This window comes from Geotrypetes seraphini, chromosome 2 (genome assembly GCF_902459505.1).
Source record: "Geotrypetes seraphini chromosome 2, aGeoSer1.1, whole genome shotgun sequence".
Taxonomy (NCBI): Eukaryota; Metazoa; Chordata; class Amphibia; order Gymnophiona; family Dermophiidae; genus Geotrypetes; species Geotrypetes seraphini.
This window is the reverse complement of record NC_047085.1, coordinates 377972239-377995541: the sequence shown is the minus strand read 5'-3', so window position 1 is coordinate 377995541 and position 23303 is coordinate 377972239. Positions and strand designations below refer to the sequence as shown.

The 23303-nt window shown below is 40.9% G+C and overlaps 1 protein-coding gene across 3 annotated transcripts in view; it reads left to right on the top strand.

The window, feature by feature from the left end:
- Positions 1–23303, top strand: part of NFX1 (nuclear transcription factor, X-box binding 1) — a 261059-nt gene that overhangs the window by 117273 nt on the left and 120483 nt on the right. For all 3 annotated transcript variants that reach the window (XR_004538087.1, XR_004538086.1, XM_033930649.1), the window contains exons 14-15: positions 13746–13854; positions 21576–21695. Coding sequence is in view for 1 of the 3 variants with exons in the window: in XM_033930649.1 (XP_033786540.1) it covers positions 13746–13854; positions 21576–21695 (229 nt within the window). In the remaining 2 variants the exon portion in view is untranslated. The remainder of the gene's footprint in view (positions 1–13745; positions 13855–21575; positions 21696–23303) is intronic.

Below are 23303 nucleotides of genomic sequence, written 5' to 3'. Positions count from 1 at the left end.
AATATCCAAGTAATAAGCCCTAACAATTGGAGGTAAATTGTCCGCTGGAATGGCTAGGACTTCTTAGAAATATTTTCTCATCATCTCTACTGGAGAGATGACGGGACATTTAGGAAAGTTCAAAAATCTTAAATTATTCCTCCTAAGTGAGTTTTCAAAATTTTCCATCTTACGAGAAATAAATGATCTTTCCTTAACCATTTCCAATTGAACAGTCTTTACTTCCTTTAAACTTTCTTCCTGTTTCTCCAATTTCTCAGTCAAATTAGTTAGTCACACTCCCTGTTGCTCCACTCTGGAATAGATAGTCCCATAGTTGGTTTTGATAGTTGAAAGATTCAATTTTAGGTTGGCATCCATGATAGACATGGCCTGCCAAAGCACTTCCATATCAATTTTCTCAGGTCTTTAAAGCTCCCCAAAACTGATGTTCGTCCCTCCAGAAGCTCCTCTCACCTCTCCTCTGTAATGTCAGGGGTTAGCTGGCCAACACAGTCCTGCAAAGGCTCCGGTACTGGTGTCCCTCCACTGCTGGAGTCCATTCCTCCCACATCAGGCTGCTGAACTCCTGCAGCTCCCTTCATTGAAGCACTTCCAGGTTGAGGAGGAATTGATCTCTGCTCCGGGCTCAGAAACGCCCGGGCAGCTCCTATGCTGAGTTTGCCGGAAAGTTCCTGTCTCACCCCCGAGGTAGAGGGGTTTTCCACGGCTGTGCGGGCAAAAGCGTTCAAGATCTTTGGCTGAATCATGCGCTGCGGGGTCCCGGGCGCAGGAGGGTTAGAGCGGTTGGTTCCCTTTCTCTTCCCCATTCGGGTTAGAGTAGCGCTTCATCAGTAAGTGTAGAAGGAAAAAAAATCTCCACAACTCGCTGTGACCCGCTCAGACGTCCGCTCATCTTGATCATTAAGGATTTATTTTATTGGAGAGCACTTCTCTGTAAATCACTCTTGTAGAGCCTGAATCAGTGTAGGAGAGGATCATAGCTTAATAAAATATATGAAAATGTATCAACAAAGGATGAAAAGACACTCACACCTTAACAAAGAAGTTTTAATTAGTATTCCTAGCACCATTGGAATGCCACTGACATCAAGATCTCTGAAAGCTGTCAAAGACTTAAGGCCATATTCTATATATGATACCTAAAAATTCATTGCCAAAATGGATGGTGCTTTGCATGATTCTATAAAACGCCTCCACAGTTAAGCACAGTTTGTAGAAAGATGGCTGAGGATAGAAGTTGTACAGTTTTTTCCCATGATTTCAGAGAAGGAAGCAAACTCAATGGTAGTTGATGGAGGGTTTTACTACATGAGAAACTGTGAGCACATAATCAGTAGGGAATTGATCAATGAATCCTGCTGTTATCAGTAATAATTCAATCTTTGACATGTTAAGGATCAACCGGTGCTCGGCCATCCATCAAAGTAGCTCATCAAAAATTGCCTGCAACTGATTTATCATAACAGGTTCTGGCTCTGTCAATGGCAAGAAAAAAATGGATATCATTCACATAAATACGGTACAAATAAAGTGGACTAAGTACTCTAGAAAGTACATTTACACAAGCTCAGTGTTATTGTGTCATAGTGCCAGTATCAACTGGTATATTTGCAAGAACAAATCTCTTACAGTATGTTAAATGCAAAACTAAAACCTCTCAATCTTAAAAATCCTACAGAGATCCATAATAATTTTTGTTTAGTTAGAATGAAGATACTTGCAAAAATGTTGCAGATAACTAACAGCTCTGCTTCTCAAAAAGATTTCAAAAAGCCACTACAGCCATATAAATACAGGTTCTCACTTTATTCATGTTTGGCAGCTCATAGAAATAGACGGCAGATAAGGGCCCACAGCCCATCTAGTCTGCCCACCCTAATGTCCCTCCCCTACCTTTGCCCTGTGAATAGATCCCATGTGCCGATCCCATTTGGCCTTAAAATCAGGCACACTGCTGGCCCTAATCACCTGTAGTGGAAGACTATTCCAGCGATCAACCACTCTTTCAGTGAAAAAGAATTTCCTGGTGTCACCTCGTAGTTTCCCGCCCCTGATTTTCGACGGATGCCCTCTTGTTGTCGTGGGACCCTTGAAAAAGAAGATATCTTCCTCCGCCTCGATGCGGCCCGTAAGATACTTGAACGTCTCGATCATGTCTCCCCTCTCTCTGCGCTCCTCGAGCGAGTATAGCTGTAATTTGTCAAGCCGTTCTTCGTATGGAAGATCCTTGAGTCCCGAGACCATCCGGGTGGCCATTCTTTGCACAGACTCCAGTCTCAGCACATCCTTGCGATAATGCGGCCTCCAGAATTGCACACAGTATTCCAGGTGGGGCCTCACCATGGATCTATACACTGGCATAATGACTTCCGCCTTACGACTGATGAAACCCCTTCGTATGCAGCCCATGATTTGTCTTGCCTTGGACGAAGCCTGCTCCACTTGATTGGCAGACTTCATGTCCTCACTGACGATTACCCCCAAGTCTCGTTCTGCTACCGTTTTTGCTAGGATCTCGCCATTAAGGGTATAAGACTTGCATGGATTTTGGCTGCCCAGGTGCATAACTTTGCATTTTTTGGCATTGAAGTTGAGTTGCCATGTCCTAGACCATCGCTCCAGTAGGAGTAGGTCGTGCATCATGTTGTCGGGCCTTGAATCTTCGTCTGTTGTGCATTTGCCCACTACATTACTCAGTTTGGCGTCATCGGCGAATAATGTTATTTTACCTCGAAGCCCTTCTGCCAAGTCTCTTATAAAGATGTTGAATAGGATTGGGCCCAAGACTGAGCCCTGTGGTACTCCACTAATCACCTCCGTCATTTCGGAGGGGGTGCCGTTCACCACCACCCTTTGGAGCCTACCTCCAAGCCAGCTCCCAACCCATTTCGTCAATGTGTCACCTAATCCTATAGAACTCATCTTGCTCAGCAACCTGCGGTGTGGTACGCTATCGAATGCTTTGCTAAAGTCCAGGTACATGATGTCCAGGGACTCCACAATATCCAGCTTCCCCATCACCCAGTCAAAGAAGCTGATCAGGTTAGATTGGCATGATCTCCCCTTAGTAAATCCATGTTGTCGGGGATCCCGTAGATTCTCCTCATCCAGGATCTTATCCAATTGGTGTTTGATTAGAGTTTCCATTAGTTTGCTCACTATCGATGTTAGACTCACTGGTCTATATATACTCCTGTATATCTAGACTGCAGTTCTCATGCTACAATCTCAATATAAAAAGTTTATGATATATGTGATTATTACAGCAAAGATAAAAATAAATAGTAAGTAAAACCAGTATATAGGATTTAAAACAATATATCATTGACTAAATAACCAAATATATTATAAATAGAAAAAATAGAAAAAAAATAAACATTTCTATGAATATTGGTCTGTTGTTTGACTTATAATCCCCTCTAACATTGACTCAAGCTCTGTGAAGGTGATTTACATTTGAGCAATGCTCTCCTTTAAATAAATTCTTTTATAATTTTTATTTTTTTAGTCTTCATTGGAACTTAGCAAAGAGCTACTTGAATATTACAGTAATAGTAATTCCCTTAAAGTGAAATGACATGATATATTCTAGACAAAAGCACTTCTGTAACAAGCCTCAGTATACAATTTTGTTCCTCTTACAGGAGCAAATTTGCTTTCTCTACAGGAATTTTGCTCCTCTTACACAAAGGAAAGGAAACATAGGAAAAATATGAAAATTAAGGGAAGAACAATTAAACAATGGTGTTGAGCCTTGATTTCCCCAAATCACTTTAAATCACCTTTAAAGTTGCATTCACATTTCAGCTTTCATTGAATTCACCAGTATGTCATGAGGAGATCATACTAATTTTCTAGGCATTTCAAGAAATGGTACCCATATTATTTCAAATAATAATAATAATTTATTTCTTATATACCACCAAAGCCGTAGTAGTTCGAGGCGGTTTACAACAAAGAAGGGCTGGACAAGCAGCGAATAAAGATACAATTTATATAGGTAAGCAGGATACAGGATACAATTTATGTAGGAAGCAGGGTACAGGTACAGTGTATAGGGGCCATATGTAAAGGGGGAGGGTTTAGAGGACTTGGGTTACAAATCGGTTAAATAGGTTAGTTGTTAATAATTTTCTTAAGTTTAGGTAGGATGAGGAGCGCGAGATATTAATGCTCAACCAGTCATTTAGTTGCCCTGCTTGGAAGGCAAGTGTTCTATTCAGGTATCTTTTGTAGTGGCAGGCCTTTAGAGTTGGATGGCTAAACAGGTGAGTTCTGCGTGTGGGTCTAGATGGACAATCTAAGATAAAATGGGGAACCAAGCACAAGGGGGCTGAGCCAAAAATGGATTTGAAACAGAGACAGGCGAACTTGAACTGGACTCTTGCTTCCACGGGCAGCCAGTGGAGTTTTTGGTAGTAGGGGGTTATGTGTTCCCATTTTTTTAGTCCAAAGATCAGTCGGATTGCCGAATTTTGGATGATTCGGAGTCTTTGAATGTTGTTTTTTTTTTTTTAAGGAACCTAGATAGATGATGTTACAGTAGTCGAGTAAGCTTAGAATGGAGGATTGCACCAGTAAGCGGAAAGAGGTTGTGTCGAAGTACTTTCTGATGGTTCTTAGTTTCCATAAGACAGAGAAGCTTTTTCTGACCAGTAAGTCGGTGTGTGCTTCAAGGGTAAGGCTGCGGTCTAGTTTCACTCCCAGAATTTTTATAGAATCTGTGATAGGAAAGATTTGACCATTCAAGGCGATTGATGAATCTTTGATTTTGTCATTCGGACACGCCAGGAAGAATTTGTTTTTTTCTGAATTGAGCTTCAATTTGAAATCAGCCATTGTTGTGCTGTTAAAAGTGTTTTTCTATATTATATGTCCCATATTCTGATCAACCAGTTAAACAGGGAAGGAGACAATACTTATCTCTTTGTAAAAGCCAGGACAAACCTTGTTACATTTTAAACAGAATCTGACCAATATTGCCTGGACTGAACAAAGATTGGGTATTCTGGACTGAATAAGCAGGATATAGATTCCTATTAAAATGGGGCTAATTGTACAGTGGAATGTAGTTGTTTTTCTTAGCCACCTTTTTCGTTGATTGTACTTTCACTGTTTTTGTGGTTCATGACCTTTGTTGTCATCCACAAATTTCCAATAAAAATTTTGAACTAAAAAAAATAGGGTTAAGATTCCAGACACTGGTCTACACTACAAACATTTTACCAGCCAGATGCCGTATTCAGAATAAAAAAAGCACATTGATGTCACTGAATGCAAGGACTAGATGCTCTGAAAAATTACAGTCGAGAGCAATACATTTCTTAAATTATTTTCTAATATATAAACTTCATTTCATTGTAATATTGTTTGTCCTAGGACAAGCAGGCATTATATTCTCCCATGTGGGTGATGTCGTAATCCACCGAATCCAGTACGGACAGTGCAAAAGTATACTGTCACTTTAAACTTTTTGCAAGTCTCAAGACTGCCAGACGTCAGCTTACGGGACTATCAGTTCTTGGTTTTCCGTGGATCTAAGAAGCTGTGTTCTTTTGGAGTTCTCTAAAAATGCATCAGACTTTTTTTTTTTTTTGTGCCTTCCTGATATTGTTTTTCTTCATTATTTTTATTTTCAGAGTGCTTTCTTTTCTTGTAAATATTTTTTCCATCTTTAATTTTTTCAGGCCTTCGAGCCACTTGAAGCCTGCTCACAGGCTGGGAGCATCGACCCTTTTTTGGGTTTAAATTTACTCAATCTCCCCGGACCATTGAATCCTTTGATCTCACATTGGCGGTCTTTCCCTCCAAGTCAAAGCCTTGTAGTGGCTTTAAGTGATACACCCGGTACAACAGGACCATCTCACTCACTGATCCTCATAATTGGCATGTTCAGTGCTTTGGTCCTGACCACTGTGTAGATTCTTGTTAACGTGCTTCAAAAAAGATCACTAAAGGCTAGACAGCTCCAGTTTGAAAAACTTTTCAGTGCAACATCGATACTGTCTGCAGTCTCTGACACAGAAACACAAAGACCATCATCAGCATCAAATCTAGCATCGACATCAACTCCTCAATTGACGTCTGCATCATCGCCACTGCCTCCATCAGGATCACCTGATAAAAAGGCTAAGAAGCATAAGCACCCTTCTCCATCTAGACATGCAGTGGTAGCCCAATGTTCATTTGCGTCATCTCTAGTGTCCACTCCATCAACGCATCAAGACAAAGTCGCCATCTTTACAAGTGGTATCACCTCAAAGCAGTGCCTCATCAAGATCACTAATGTCTTGACACCCAACTGCACCATCTGCACCAATGTCTACCACAGAACTGGTGCCTTCTCTACAGGACTAAATTAACAAGTTTCTAAGTTTATTAAGAATTTATTATACCGCCTTATAATATATTTCAAGGTGGTTGTACAATAAAATCAAGGGTAGTACAAATAATTAGCTGAAAACAGCTAAAATGAAAGGACAACAATCAGGACAACAAGAAAGACAAAACAAACTGGTACAAAAAGGATGGGGAGAATTACAATATAAATTAAGGAAAGAGTGGAAAACAGGGAAATACAAAAGGATGGGATAACAACATGTAAGTCCAAAAGGAATGGAATGGACTAAGTGAAGTTTAAAAAAATCCTTAAAAGGACAGTTAAACTTGGAAAGCATCTTTAAAAATGAAAGTTTTAAGGGAAGACTTGAATTTCTCCAGAGAACTTATTCAAAAAGAGTTGGCATATTGCAGACTAAGGTGCTTCAAGCCCCTGCCATGACACAATATGTACCAGCCCAGTCCAAGCGGTGCTCTTAAGTGATCATTGAAAGCCAGGTCTCGAACTCTTCGCCAACATTGATCAAGATTAAGGAGAACATCATCCAGGTATTGAGCCTCTTCTTCCCGTTCTACATCAAATCAATGTCAAAGAACATCAAGAAGTATCTCTTGATGCTCTCTACAATATCATAGCTAACACACTTCTCCTTCACGATGTCAGGCTCGACGTTCACCTCGTTGGACATCTTGACGCTCCCTATCTCCAACACAGGACATCAAGGAATATGATTCCGATTTGTCTCACTATTCAACCTCTTAATATCCAGAGCTCTTGGCTGAGGAGTCATACGGGCTTTCTTCAGAGCCATCTCCCCCCACCTCTTCACAGGTGATCACCTTGAGAGAGCCTCTCATTTACAAAATTTATCAGACAAATGGGAAAAGTTCTACCAATCAAGATGGAATCATAGTCTAAACCTAGGGCAGAACTCTTTGGCATTTTGGATTATGAGCAGCTTCCCTTTCATAACTTAATGAAACACACTATGTTTAAAAATTGGGATGCACCCCTTCTGGTTCCTGTGGCTCCACGAAAGCTTGACTTCTTATACAGAGTCCAATCTTGCCCAAGATTTGACAAACCTCAACTCTAACATCAATCACTCCTTGTAGAGTCTGCGTTAAAGAAGGCTGTCAGCTCCAGAACCTATGCTAGCACCCCTCCTAGTAAAGAAGAAATAACTTTAGACAAATTTGACTGTATACTTTTTCAGAACTCGGTGTTAACTAGAAGAATATTGAGTTACAATTTGTATATGATCTTTTACATTGTCGTTAGTACAAAAACTATCTCATTATAAATAGTGTATTCCTGATGAACAATTAAATGAGTTTCAACATCTTTCTAATGACTTGTTGGAAATGAGGAAGTATATGGCAAGATCTGTCACTTTAAACTTTTTGCAAGTCTCGAGACTGCCCAAGATGCCTTTGATGTTATCTTATGAGCATTATCTATTGCCATGAGGAGATGAGCTTGGCAGAGAGTTTCTGACTTGGATTGCAATGTTCAAGAGCGCTTAGCTAATATCCTATGCTTGGGTGATGAGCTCCTTGGGGAGAAAGTAGATGAGGCCGTCCAAAAGATCACAAGGCATGAACAGCCCATGACCACTCTGTTGGCTTCAAGATCGTCCAAATCCCAGCCTATCAAACAATTTTACAATCCTAAGCCCTCTTACTATTCTAGGTGCAGATGTGTTCCATCATCTGCCTCTTCAAGAGCTCCGCCTCAAAAACGCCTCAAGTAACGGAGGGCTCAAAAGACCCAACCGCAGACTCAACAAAAATCTAATCAGTCTTTTGATCTTCTTACTAGAGAGTCTAGCCAGCATGCTACAGCCTATACCCCCAACCTTTCGTATCAGGGGTTGTTTCACTCACTTCTATCACCGATGCCCCTCATAATATCAGACTACTGGATCCTACAAATAGTAAGACAAGGTTATGCTCTTCATCTAAAAAACACTCTTCCAAACCATCCTCCATGAGAGTCTTTTTTCAATGCCCAACAGACCATATTTCTTCCCCAAGAGCTCTCAACCCTCCTTCAGCTCAATGCAATAGAACAAGTTGCTCTGCATGAGAGGGACCAAGGATTCTTTTCCAAATATTTCCTAATTCTGAAGAAAATCGGAGGTCTTCGTCCAATCCTAGATTTCCATACTCTCAACAAATACTTAGTACTACTACTACTTATCACATGTATAGTGCTGAAAGGCAGACACAGAGCTGTACATTGACATTTATAGATGGTCCCTGCTTGGAAGAGCTTACTTACAATCTAAATTGGACAGACAGACTTGACATATAGGGTTGGGGATGCAGAACCCAAGGTGAAAGAAGTTAGAAGTCGAAAGCACTCTCAAAGAGGTGGGCTTTTAACTGGGAAAAGGAGAAGTTCAGAATGGTCTCTCTAGGAACCTTGTTACCACTTTTGAAGAAAAAACATTTTTGTAAGTGATACTGCTGAAGGGCTGTCTGGTAAGGTTTGCCTCTTTGTGGATGATACATAATCTGCAATATGGTAGACACCATCTTCAAAAACCTGATGGAAAGGTACTGTTTAGGAGATGAGGAACTTTGGTGCATGAAAGTGGAGCGGGACTTGAGTATGATCATATGTGATGATCTTAAGGTGGCCAAACAGGTAGAAAAGGCAATGGCAAAAGCTAGAAGGATGCTTGGGTGCATAGGGAGAGGAATAGCCAGTAGGAAAAAGGAGGCAATGATGCCCCTGTAAAGAAATCTGGTGAGACCTCATTTAGAATATTGTGTACAATTCTGGAGATGTAGGAATGATGCTGCACACACAAGGCTCAGAGTGGGATAAGGCGACCTAAATGGATGGTCTCTCCCCTTTTATTGAGAATCATAGCTCCATTAACGACTTAGCCAATGCTCTACAAGGTTATAATGTCATAATGCATAAGGCAATACATTGTTTATATATTTCATGTGATTCACAAAGTTACTATCTCACGTGACATATGAATACATAATAACAGTTACAATAAAGTGATTCTCAATGTGTACATTTCTGATATGTCTCAAATCTTACTATAGCATGTGACAGTCCAAAGGTTATAATGCATGCTCTTTAAGCTCTTAAGTCAATGCCTGCTCAGTCAAAGTCTGATTGTTGCCCATATAAGGGATGCTTAAACAAGATAAGGTATAAGATAAGGATAAACCTATGTTAGGTTAATAAGTGGCAAGAGTCGGGGAGGTGGGAATGCCTCAGCATTCTGTCTCAAGGTGCAAACCTTGTCCTTGCTTAGAATGAATATGTGACAGGAGGGAGAGGGAATGAGAAACAGGGCCTCAGATCCACACACAGGCCTAGATCCACACACAGGCCTAGATCCACACACAGGCCTAGATCTGCACACAGGGCCTAGGTCAGTGTGTTCAGAACCGCCTGTGTGCTGAACCTGCCTGTGTTCTGATGCCCTGGATCAAAACTTATCAGATCTCCATGCCTACATGGAGACCGCGCCTTCAAAAAGTTATAAACAGGATGGAGTCGGTCCAGAGGAAGGCTACTAAAGTGGTCAGTGGTCTTCATCATATAGCAAAGGGGAACAGATTTAAAGATCTCAATATATATATTTTGGAAGAAAGACAAGAGAGGGGAGATATGACAGAGAAGTTTAAATACCTATGTAGCATAAATGTGCATGAGACAAGTTTCATTTGAAAGGAAGCTCTGGAATGAAGAGGCATAGGATGAAGGTGAAAGGGGGGATAGACTAAGAAGTAACCTCAGAAATACTTTTTCAGGGATAGGGTGGTGTGTGGAATGGCCTGGTGGAGATGGTGAAGAAGAAAAATTGCATCTAAATTCAAGAAAGCTTTGGATAAATACATTGGATTTCTAAGTTAGAGGAAAGGATAGTAGATGGCATGGATAGGCAGACTAGGCCATAAGGTCTTTATCTTTATTTTTTAATGTTTCTGTATTAAGTTCCTCTTTCATAATTAATTCCATCAAAAACATATATTTCACAAAGAGTAGTTACCACCCCAAAGACTACCTTACAATCCCTGGTGGTCTAGTGGTATTTTCAGGGTAGGAGTGATCCCCAGTCGCTCTTGCCTAGTGGTCTCAAACTCGCGGCCCAGGGGTCACATGCAGCCCGCCAGATACTATTTTGAAGCCCTCAGTATGTTTATCATAATCACAAAAGTAAAATAAAACAGTTTCTTGATCATATTTCTCTTTAGCTATAAATTACAGTATTATTATTAAGACTTAGCCAAAAGGAAAGATTTATAAACTATAAAGAGTTTTACCTCATGCAAAATTGTCATTTCTTTAATAAGACATTAACTATTTTTTCTGAGGCCCTCCAAGTACCTACAAATCAAAAATGTGGCCCTGCAAAGGGTTTGAGTTTGAGACCACTGCTCTTGCCCATGTCAGCTCTACTCTCAAAATGGCTGCCATGACCTCTTGCAGAAGTTTTATGAGATTGCCACTAGAGGCCATGACAGCCATTTTGAGAGCAGAGCTAACAAGGACAAGAGCGACTGGAGATCACTCCTGCTTACACTAGACCCTTAGGCCTCCAGGGATTGTAAAATAGGCCAAGTGGGGCACCTGCAAGTAAACAAGGGGGTGAGGCAACTGTTTGGAGGGGGGAGGAAGACAGAAGGAAGCACAAATTTTCAGCTTCCACTGAAAACACATTGTCAGTTTCAGTCAAAATTGAAACCATGCCCATTGCCTTTCAACTTAAACCAGAACTGGGCCGAAAAGGAATTTGGGGCCAGTTTTGGCTTCATAACTGAAACTCGGTCAGCCTCTACACTGGGCTTCTGTGGCTTGACTGTGCTCAGGATTTTTTAACTAACTACCTGAACCGCACCCTCTCTGTTTTGTAATGCAGGACATGGCTTTTTAAGGTGGCTGAGGAATTTATGTTAAGGAAAACTGGAAACTTCCTATATACTCCCACCACAGGTTATACTGGTATTGAAGTGCCCCCCCCCCCCAAATATATAATCTTTGCTGTCATAAAGACTGCAAGCACCATTTTTAATGCTTCAAGGAATCCTCCTTGATCTATACTGGGAGCATATATCGTTGCCAATGTATACCTAGAATCCATTATTCTTACATTTAGATATATCTACCTCCTTGAGGTATCTTTACTCACATTCACTACATTAGGACAAATGTCCTTGAGGAAAGTATGACAACTCCCCTCTTCTTCCCCTCTGAGGTATCAGAGGCAGACACTGGAGTGAATAAATGTCAATAAAGGTGAGCTGGTTGATTTTGTGTATCTGGATTTTCAAAAGGCATATGACAAAATACCTTATGAATGACTCCTGAGGAAACTGGAAAGTTATGGGATAGGACATAATGTCCTCTTGTGGATTAAGAACTGGTTAAAAGATAGAAAACAGAGAGTAGTGTTAAATGGTCAGTATTCTGAATGGAGAAGAATGAGGGTTCCCCAGGGGTCTGTGCTGGGATAGCTGCTTTTTTAACTTGTATCAATGATCTTGAGATGGAAGTAACTAATTTGAGATAATTAAATTTGCTGATGACACATAGTATATCAAAGTTGTTAAATTGCAGGATGATTGTGAAAAATGATGAGACTGGGCATAAAAATGGCATACAACATTTAATGTGAGCAAGTTCAAAGTGATGCATGATGGAGAGAGGAACCTGAACTATAGCAACATGATTAAAGATTCCATATTAGAAGTATTCCCAGAAAAAAAAATCTAGGTGTCATCATTGATATGTTGAAACCCTATGAAAGCAAATAGAATGTTAGAAATTATTAAGAAAGAAATGGGAAACAAAAATGAGAATGTTATAATGCCTTTGTATTGTTCCATGGTGCAACCACACCTCAAATACTGTGTGCAGTTCTTGTCAGTACATCTCAAACAAGAAATACGGTAGTGAAATTAGAAACAGTACAGAAAATGGCAACAAAAATGTTAAATAGGATGGGACTTCTCCATGAAAAAAGGCTAAAGCAGCCAGGGCTTTTCAGCTTGTAGAAGAGACAACTGAGGGGAAGATATGATAAGAGGTCTATAAAATACTGAGTGGAGTGGAGTTGTTTGTTTATTCTATCCAAAAATAGTAGGACTAGGGGTCTTGCGATGAAGCAACTAAGTAGTGGATTTAAAACAAACCGGATAAAATATTTCTTCACTCAATGTGTAATTAAACTCTGGCATTTATTGCCAGAGAATGTAGCCAAAACAGATTAGCTTCACAGGGTTTAATAAAAGTTTGGCTAATTTCTTAAAAGAAAGTCCATAAGCCATTATGAAGATAGATTTGGGAAGATCCACTGCTTATTTCTAGGATAAGCAGCATAAAATCTGTTTTACTTTTATGGGATCTTGCCAAGTACTTCTGACTTGGTTTGGCCACTTTTGGAAACAGGATATTGAGAATGATGGACCTTTGGTCTGTACCTGTATGGCAACTCCTATATAATATTTCTCTCACCATGTAATCACTGCTGGTGCTGGGCTTGCAGATATGTCTGTTGCAAAAACAAAATCTCTGCATTCATAAGGAAGTGTTTCTTAGGGGAATTCAGACACTTAACATACAAGGTGAACTGTGACCCTACCACCACCACCACCAATTTAAACTGAGATACTCAACTTGTCTTGCTACCATCCATACACATATGCCTCTCCTCACTTTCCATTCAATCTACATTTCATGACCATTCCAGGAACATATCCCCAGCAATCCCAATGCAGACCCACCTAATTTCTACAATTTTGCCCTTTCAGCGTCACAATATTTGACAACCAGCTCTCCAGATAAACCCTCTCAAGAGGTCACACCACTATCTGCCCTGTCTTCACCCTCTATCACCCCCCCACCACAAACACACACCCCTTTTGTAGTACAATTGAAATGAGGAGGGACCAAGAGGCTCTTTGGGAGTAGGGCCTAAAGTTCTATGGTTAGTGTCTGTCTGTTTTGTTAAACTGCTTTTCATCAGACATCAGTTATAACTTTTTATACAACAAAGACACTATAATGATGATGAGTCTTTCCATACCTCTTGTTTTTACCCCTTTGTTGAACAGCTTTACTGTGATAATGGATTTCCATCCCTTTACCCATTCATTTATGTTAGTCCTGTTAGTCGTTGGTCTGTGCCCCTTAGTTTTTAATATCATGTTTGTAGACATGTTTTATATTGTAAACCGCCTAGAAGTATGATAGGCGGTATATTAAATGTTTAATAAACTTGAAACTTAACTTGTAGTAATATCTTTACTGAAAATCCATATAAAGATTATATGGGTTTGGTTACCCTGGTATACAATATTGCCTCTTCCATTTATAAATGCAGACAGAACTTTAAATAACTATCTTTTTATATTCCTTCTTTGCATAGGACAAAGAGCACAAGTGTTCCTTGATTTGTGGGCGCAAGCTCAATTGTGGCCTTCACAGGTGCGAGGAGCCCTGTCACCGTGGCAACTGTCAGACATGCTGGCAAACAAGTAAGTAGCATTTTACTGTGGTATGTCATCTAGATTTGAGTTTATGATATAGATTTTAAAGTACTTACAAATTTAAGAATCTGCAGTATATAACCCACTTGGGTTTGCTCTTATTCCTAATAAAAACAAAAAAGGGAACGCTTGGACTACAAACAAGAATCTGAGTATATCTACCTGGATTAAAATACAGTACACATAATCAAACACACAAATAGGTGATGCCATCCTGTAGTGCTGGAGCAGAAAGCTCTACTAGAACTCAGATTTAGTAGAAAGTTGTGAGCATGTGCAGCCCTTTCTGTTGTATTTTCTGCTTTGCTGAACAGAATTTGAAACAAAACTCTTGAGTCATCTTTTTGTCTTCTGGCATTTATTACATTACATTACATTACATTTGTGATTTCTATTCCGCCTGTGCCTTGCGGTTCTAAGCGGATTACAGTTAAAAGAGATCAGGACATTACCGAGAGAATTACATTACAACGATTTAAGTAAATTACATGTTGTGGTATAGAAATACAAGTATAAGATATCTGGGTTTATCGATAGAATAACTTGACAGGGTTCAAGTAGTTACAAGGTTCAGTGGGGAAAACAATATAGGCAACTGAAGAAAGATACCTAACTTTGAAGAAATCAGTTAAGTGGATACCTAAGGGAGATGCTTTTTTAGGAGAAGGTTAAATGGATACCTAAGGGAGATGCTTATTTAGGAGTTTGGATATTTTTCGTGAATGAGGTTCAAGGGGATGACTAGTGTGTTATTTGCTGGGGAGAGTGCATGTGCGATTGGGGAGGGGAATATTAAGTAAGGACGTGTTTTTTGAAAAGAAATGTTTTGATTTCTTTCCGAAACACTTTGATGTCTGTTGTTTTGATCATCAGTTTGGTGATGGTGGGGTCAATTTTCGCTGCCTGAGTTGCTAGAAGGCTGTCGTAAAGTTTCTTATGTCGGGTACCATTATGAGGGGGGAAGGTGAAAAGATTCTGAGTTCTTCTTGATCTGGGTAATCGGTAGCGGCAAAGACGGTTGTTCAGGTAATTGGGGGCCATACCATGGGTTACTTTGAAAAGTAAGCAGTAGAGTTTGAATTGAGTTCTTGCTTTTATCGGAAGCCAGTGAGAGTCTACATAGGCGGGTGTGACGTGGTCGAATTTGCTGAGCGAGTAGATGAGTCTGATAGCTGTGTTCTGAACGGTCTGTAGTTGTTTTATCATAGTATTTGGGCAAGGTAGGTAGAGGCTGTTTCAGTAATCTAAGGAGCTGAGTATGAAGGATTGTACAATGATCTTGAAGTGTTCTTTGGAAAAGAATTTTCTTATTTTTCTTAGGTTTCGCATGGTGAAGAATGCTTTTTTTATGGTTTTGTGTATTTGTGTTTGCATTGTGCAGCCTCTGTCTAGGTGTGTTCCCAGAATTTTGAGAGTATTCTGTATTTATCAGATATATAATATTTTTTAAGAGAAAAATATTTGGTTTCCATTTTCTTTTTGATGCAGAACCAGACACATGCAAATCTATATTGAACTAGAGGTTCAATATAGAATCTATGCAGATTATATTTGTTTCTTTTTTCCAGTTGAAATAGGAATTGATTATGTGCAAAAGAAACTAACAGAGTACATTGGCAGAATTAAAGAGTGGATGGAGGAAAATGTTCTGAAATTACATATACAGAAACAGAATTGATGTGCTGGATTGTTGTAAGAGTGCCACAATAAAACCTTTCTTAAAAAGACAGAATACGGATCGGGAGGATTTGGCTAATTATAGATGCTCTCTGATGCTGTTGATTCTAAAGATTGTCGAGTGAATTGTACTAGAGGATTCTGACGTATTTGTAAAGAAAAATAATTGCCTAGATGTGAACCAATATGGATTTAGGAAAGGGCACGGTGTGGAGACTTTACTATTGTCAACTTTTGATGTTCTTTGGAGAGGTATGGATGGGGTGAAACATATTGTGTTGTCTCTCGTTAGACATCAATTCGGCTTTTGATACAGTTGATCTGTTGATTTTATTGAACAAATTGCAGGGAGGTGGTGTTGGAGGTACAGTACTGAAATGGTTTAAATCATTACTACTTAGTTGTAGGTTTGTAGTAAAAAGTGGTGATTGTTTGTCGGCTGTCTTTCCATCAAAAAGGGGTGTACCACAAGATCAGCTCTCTCAGCTTTATTGTTCAATGTGTATATCGCATCAATGGAAAAGGTTATTAGAGAACTGGAGGTTCAATATAGAATCTATGCAGATGATGTTTGCTTCTTTTTTCCAGTTGAAACAGGAATTGATTATGTGCAAAAGAAACTGACGAGTACATTGACAGAATTAAAGAGTGGATGGAGGAAAATGTGCTGAAATTAAATATACAGAAAACAGAATTGATGTTTGTTGGGAATGATGAATGTTTATTACAGGTGAAGGAAGTTGAATTACAAAATGTAAAATTGGTTGTTACTTCTTGTATGAGATTATTTAGATAGTCACCTGTCGATGGGCAATCATATTCTGTATATAATTAAAGTAGCATTCATGCAGATGAGGGCACTGTCAAGAGTCAGACCAATGTTATCAACTATAGATTTTCAATTTGTTGTGCAAAATCATGTTATCAGTAAAATAGACTTTTGTAATGTACTGTTCTTGGGCATTAATTATTAAAGCAAGGGTTCGTGCTCTGCAGGTGATACAGAATATAGCTGCGAGATTAATCACTGGAGTGTCACAGTATGATCATATAACTCCAGTCTTAAAAAATTTACATTGGTTGCCCATTGAATTCAAAATTCTGACCATTATTCATCATGTACTGTATGGGAAAGCACTATGGTAGTTGACCCAGGTTTTAAGACACTATATACCAAACCGAGCATTGCAATCAAAATTTGCAATGAGATTAACATTGGAAAACAATCACGATGTATATTATTTAAAAAAAACTGTATGGCAGCTGTCTCTGTGGCAGGTCCGAGGATGTGGAACTCAATGAAAGGTTCAATGAGACTTTGTGCAGACTTTAAGTCTTTTAAAAAATCTCTAAAGACATATATTTATTATTTGACTGTTTGAAGATTAGCAAGATAATGATAGTCTAATGTAACCTGTTTAATGTAACCTGTCTTTTAATCTGTGTTGATTAATTTATTATTTTTTTTATGTATGTAAGAAATAGGATCCGCTTAGTTTATAAGAGGGATAGAAATTTTTTTAAATAAATAAATGATGATTTTCCAGCAGTGATCATGCTGATTTCTGAGGAGTTGTATGTTGTCTGCTGGTACCAGTCTGGCTACCCTATGGTCTGCAGTATCATAAGGTCATGCTTCATTATTTGAAGTTTATTTTCTTTAGTCCTTGCTACTGGACAGTACCCAACCACCATTCATGAGCTAGCACTATCACAGTTGGCTTATGGGAAATTTAAACCTACTGGTCCCAACTTAGCTACTCCATGACTGATAACATTGTTGGTTATTCTTCCTTTATCTGCTTTATGATCTGTAAAGAATATTTTTAGTATATATAAAGACTGTTTAGTTTTCTTAAGAAATTTCCTCAATAATTATTTCTTTGACTATACCAGGGGTAGGCAATTCTGGTCCTCGAGAGCTGGAGCCAGGTCAGGTTTTCAGGATATCCACAACAAATATGCATGAGATAGATTAGCATCTCAAGAAGGCAGTGCATATTCATTGTGGATATCCTGAAAACCTGACCTGGCTCTGGCTCTTGAGGACCGGAATTGCCTACCCCTGGACTATACCAATCACTGATTTCACTAGCTCAGTTCTTTGTCAATAAGGTTGAATCATATTTTAATTCAGTGGCTGTGGTCATATCTGCTATTCATATTTCTGAAGCTCTTGATAAACTCTCCAACAATATCCTAACCACCAAACTCTTGGTACTCTTTTTCTATTCCTTCTTTGAATTCATTTTTCTCTAATACCATATACAGTATACTCAAATATAAGTCGATCCGAGTATAAGATGAAGTACCCTTTTTCCCCAAAAAAGGAGGAAAAAAGGTTGACTCTAATATAAGACAGGGTGTGTGTGTGTTAATATTCATGTGCTCTGCCCCTCACTCCCTCCCCTGCCAAGCTCTGCACTTGGGGCCCCCCTCCTTGCCAGGCTCTGCATCCTGCTCCCCCTCCCTTCCAGGCTTTGCACCCTGTCCCACCTCCCTACCCTGTGCCCCCTCTCTTCTGATGTCCTGCAGACCTCCACCAATCCTGCCATATGACCTGGTCCAGTGGTAGGCACAGGCTGGGACAGGAGGGATCCCTCCCATTTCCACTGGCAGTAGCCATTCATGGAGCAGCTCAGGGCCAGGTAGGAGTGCAAAAAGCTCACTCTTGCCCGGTACACTGCTGCGAGAACTCGAGGCAGCCATTCAAGAAGGAACTCAGCATGGGGCAGGAGCATGGAAAGCTCGCTCCTGCCTAACACATCGCTGGACCACCAGGGATTCAAAAAGGTATGCAGTAGGAGGCAGGAGGGAGATAAAAAAAAAAATTGTCAGAGTCTGTTGGGACATTGTCCCGGCCCACCAGGCCATACGGCAGGCTGGCAGAGGCCTGCAACAAGCCCGTTGGGGGTGGGGTGGGAGGTGCTAACCCCGAATATAAGACAAGACCCCCATTTTTGGGCCATTTTCTGACCCCAAAATCTCATCTTATATTCGAGTATATACGATATATGTCTCACTTCCTGTTCTTTCGATCCTTTATCCTCCCCTTGAATTAAAACACCAAAGCATGGACTTTTAGCTCTTGCTTTGGCAATAGTCTCGGTTCTATGCAGCTAGAAAAAGGCATGGGTTATTCACATATTGAAAAAAAACAATCTCTTGACTTCTCAAAAACATCCATCTGTTGTCCTGTCTGTAATGTCTGTTTTATATCTAAGAAACACTGAGAAAATAGTTTACACTTGGTTATTGATTTTGTAGAGAAGTCTAGGGTTTTCCACTCTTGTCAGTCAGGGTTAGACAGAGGCATAGTACAGAAACAATTGTAATGTCAGTTTTGGTGATCTTCACAGAACTTTAGATAAGGGTTTCTTAACTCTTATGGTATCATTAGATCTATCTGCTGCTTTTGAACTTATCTCTTGCCTTTCTCAAATAAGTGTTTCTGAGACTGTTCTCCTCTTTTTATCTCAGCGCTCCTTTTGTGTTTCTACAGATTCTAAGATATCTTTTGTTTATCTTCTTGCCTGCAGGGTTCCTCAGGGATCTGTTCTTTCCCTACTTTTGTTCAACATATTCATCAGCCCTTTAGCTACTTTACTCCAGACTTATAAGGCTTTATATTTATGCTGATGACATCCTACTTTTGTTTCCTGTATCTCCTCTGCACATTGATCTTCAATCTTTACAAACATGTCTTCAAGCAGTTGCTGTGTGGTTGGTATCTTACAAATTGAAGCTGAATCCAGATAAAACAGTTGCTAGCTGGGTATCACAACTTCTGTTCCTTTGTTGCTTCTAGGTCTTCCCATTACACCTTTGTTGTCTTTTCTGTACTTAGGATTCTGGTTTGATTGCAAACTACCTTTCACATAACACATCTCAAATATCATTAAATCTGGATTTTGAGTTTTGCGCTCTCTGTGGGCTCTTAGGGATTTCTTGGATTTTGATTCTTTACATACTGCCAATCATGCTTTCCTTATCTCTAGATTCCCAGTCACAGATTAGACATCTTCAAGCACTCCAAAACAGTGCAGTCCGTTTCCTCTTCAGGGTACGTAAGCATGACCATGGTCCAGATTCACTAAACAAACGATTGTGTAGCGATCGGTTTGCGACCACTTAATTATCAAATTTCCATCTGGCCTGATTCACTCACCTCCCCTGCGACCCTCTTCGAATCCGTGCATGCAAATGAGGTGAAATGCATGCAAATTGGACAGTAACCCAAATCACTACCCAAAATTTTGGATCTGACTGGGCTGGCCGCTCAACCCAAGAAGCGACTTTTCAACTCTCCAGCTCCATAGAAGCCCTGCTTTGCCTCGTGTCTCCTGCCTGCTCGCCCGGATCTTCCAGCCCTGCTTTCTGCCCTGAGCTCCTACTCTCTGTCGCCTTCCCTGCAGTGTGAGCCCGCGGGTTTAAAGCCCGGACCCTCCTCCTGCTCCTACGCTGCTGAAAATCTTCGGAAGGAGGAGGAAAGTCCTCCTCCTCCTGTTCTCCGGCCAGCTGCCGCCCCAATAGGGCCTTAGGCCCCACCCCAGCGCATCATCTGATGCACGGGGAGAGGCCTAAGGCACTGATTGGCTGAGGCGCCTCAGGCTCCTCCCTTAGGAGGGGCCGGGGCACCTCAGCCAATCAGGGACTTCCTTAGGGAGGAGTCTAGGGAAGTCCCTGAATGGGGGCTTGCACTGCAGGGAACGGCAGCAGAGAGGAGGAGAGTCCAGGAGCAGGCAAGAGAGATCTGTGCTGGGCTGAGCCCTGACAGCAGTGACAGGAGGCTGCTTCTCCTGTCATTACTATCAGGGTGTGCGCATGAGCGGGGATCGCTCTGACCATGGGTATGGGGCATGTAGGGGGTGTGCTAACGATCGTCTCCATTTGTATGCGGGCCTTTACTGAATTAGTTGGAAACTGATCGTGCACGGTTTGGAGGTTTAGTGAATCCTGCCCCATGTCGGCCCTCTTACTGCAGCTTCATAGACACACTGTCCAACATAGAATCAAATTTATTTAAAATTCTCATTCTTACACACAAGGTTTTTCACTCTGTGATCCTTTCATATATCTCATCCTCGACTATTCCCTACACTTCTCATTCTTTACATTCCCTGGATTTTATTACTTGGCCCCTATTCTGTGCCATTCCCTTCCAGGACATATGCTTTCAAAGAAATCATTTCCCTGATTTAAAACACTATTGAAGACTTTGTTTCTCCTTAGCTTTTAGCTCCATATAATCAGTGACTTGGATCAGGGGAGACCTGGGGAACATGACACTGGTTGTTAAAGCTATTTTAAAATTTTAGCTTGCTTTTTGGTATGCATGTGTGGGTCTTTCCTTTTTGAAATTGGAGTTTCTTTCTTATTTCTTGATTTGTTTTATGTTTTTTAGCATATAAACCACTTAGATCCTGCATGGTACAGACAGTGTAACAAGTTATAATAATAATTTTGCATATATACCGAGGATTCTCTTTAGAGGTCTAAGAAAATGGAAGCCCTTTATCAGCTTAAAGACACTCATTGGCCTGTGGTTCTGAATCCTCTGTTACCTCATAAAGGCAGTCAACAGGATTGGCAAACTTGTTTGGTTGGGCTTGAAGCTCAGGTGTGGAGAAAGATGAATCAAGTTTTTAAAAAGCACAAAATTTCTTCATCTTTCTTTATTCAGTTTTCTATACCGTTCTCCAAAGAGAGCTCAGAACGATTTACATAAATTTGATCAGGTACTCAAGCATTTTTCCCTGTCTGTCCCGACGGGCTCACAATCTATCTAATGTACCTGGGGCAATGAGGGGATTAAGTGATTTGCCCAGGGTCACAAGGAGCAGCGTGGGTTTGAACCCACAACCTCAGGGTGCTGAGGCTGTAGCTTTAACCACTGCGCCACACTCTCCCACGCTATTGTCAGATTGCAGCACAGTTTTTGAATCTCATAACAGAATTATTATAAGTAATGATAAATCATAAACATTAAAGCACCAGCTATTGTGATCTATTGTGCTTTATCTGTTCCTCAGGTTTTGATGAATTAACATGCTTTTGTGGGGAGTCTGTGATTTTTCCTCCAGTGCCTTGTGGTACCAGGCCCCCAGAGTGTAAAAACTCCTGTACCAGACAGCATGACTGTGATCATCCAGGTAAGTAGTAGACATACACAAACACCCTGCTATGTCTTAATTTTGAAGGTGTCATAATTCTTAGTTGATCTCAATTCTCAATAATACACTGCTTTCATTTAACTTCTAAATCACATCAAATGCATTTATCAAAGCGTTAAATATCTTCTCAAGAGCAAATAGATATTTCAGATAGATCACCTGATATACCAAGGATCCTCTTACTACCACATGAGTAGTATAACTCAACACGGCTGCAATTCTTATTGATCCTGGTAATAGTTTGTAACCTGTGCTTTTTATCTATGCATTTTAATAAATAAATTTCTATAATTGACTTAGCCTGGCCCTGCACCACTCCCTGAATGACTGCCATCAGTTCTTGCGAGTCCCACGAGAATTTACGGCGTGGGACCAGGCTGGAGCGCAAAATGCTCGCTCCTGCCTTGTGTGCCACTGGCCGCAAGATATGATGAGGCAGCCGCCAGCGAGGGAGGGGCAGGAGCCACTGGCTTAGCCTCCTCAAGTCCCTCTGGTGGTATGGGGTCCCAGATGAGACAAGTTCCAGGTAAAAATTCCTGGTTGGAGCTGGGAAATGGTGTAAGTGCATCCCTGGCAAGGCACAGCTGTACATCTGCCGTGAAACCTGAGTGGCACACAAGTGCACCGGCAAGGGCCCTCTGGGCATCCTGCTCTAGAATTTATAAGCACGATGTACAAAGTGTAATTAAATTACAGTGGTCGTAGTGACTCCTCAGGGGTTACGGCAGTGTAGCACCAGGAGTTCCCCACCCCCAAGAGCACAGTTTCCCCACAGCAGAACCATGCGTAAGATATGGGGATACAGTCAGAAGAGGACTGGAATAAAGTGGAATCTGTCTATGCCTTTACTTTGCCAGCCTGGGTCCTCAGTACTAGAAGATTCTGCATCGTGCCTGGGAGGGCCAGGTCCCGCCAAATGGCGGCCCTGGATCTCGGAGAGGACCCAACTGTGTGCAGACTGTTTAAGCCTAGTTCTGAAGGATCTTCAGGACCATAGAGTAGATATGATCCTCAGAAGGCAGTTTGAGGCTCTAGCCTAAGAGATTAAGGCTGCAGTCGCAGCCTCCTTTGTGGCATGCGCCTGTAATTTCAGGCTATGCAGTCAGGACCTGGCAGAGGCTGAGCCCCTGCCACAGGTTGTGTTAGCTGGAGTAGACTGTGTAGCAGATGCACTCTATGATATAATCAGAGTCATGGGGAAAATCATATTCCATCTCCGCCCATCATATGCCTTGCATCAGACAATGGTGGGGGGATTTGACCTCTAAAGCAATGCTGAGCAGGCTCCCATTTAAGAGATAGAAACTGTTTGACAAGGGCCTAGATGATCTTATGGCCAGTGTACAAGATCTTTAGCAGACAGCAAACCTCAAGCAGCCAGAGGTTAGAGCTGGGGGTCCTTTTGTGGGTCACTGCGCTCTTGCCAATACTCCACAAGAGCCTCTGCCTAGAGAGCCTTTCAAGATGCCAGATAAAAATTCTCCAGGAACTGGAAGAACCAAGGTTCAGGTTCCTGCTCTACAGTGCCAGATATAAAGCCACAATAATGCCAACCCTCAAGCCTCTCCTCTGAAGATTGGAGGTCGG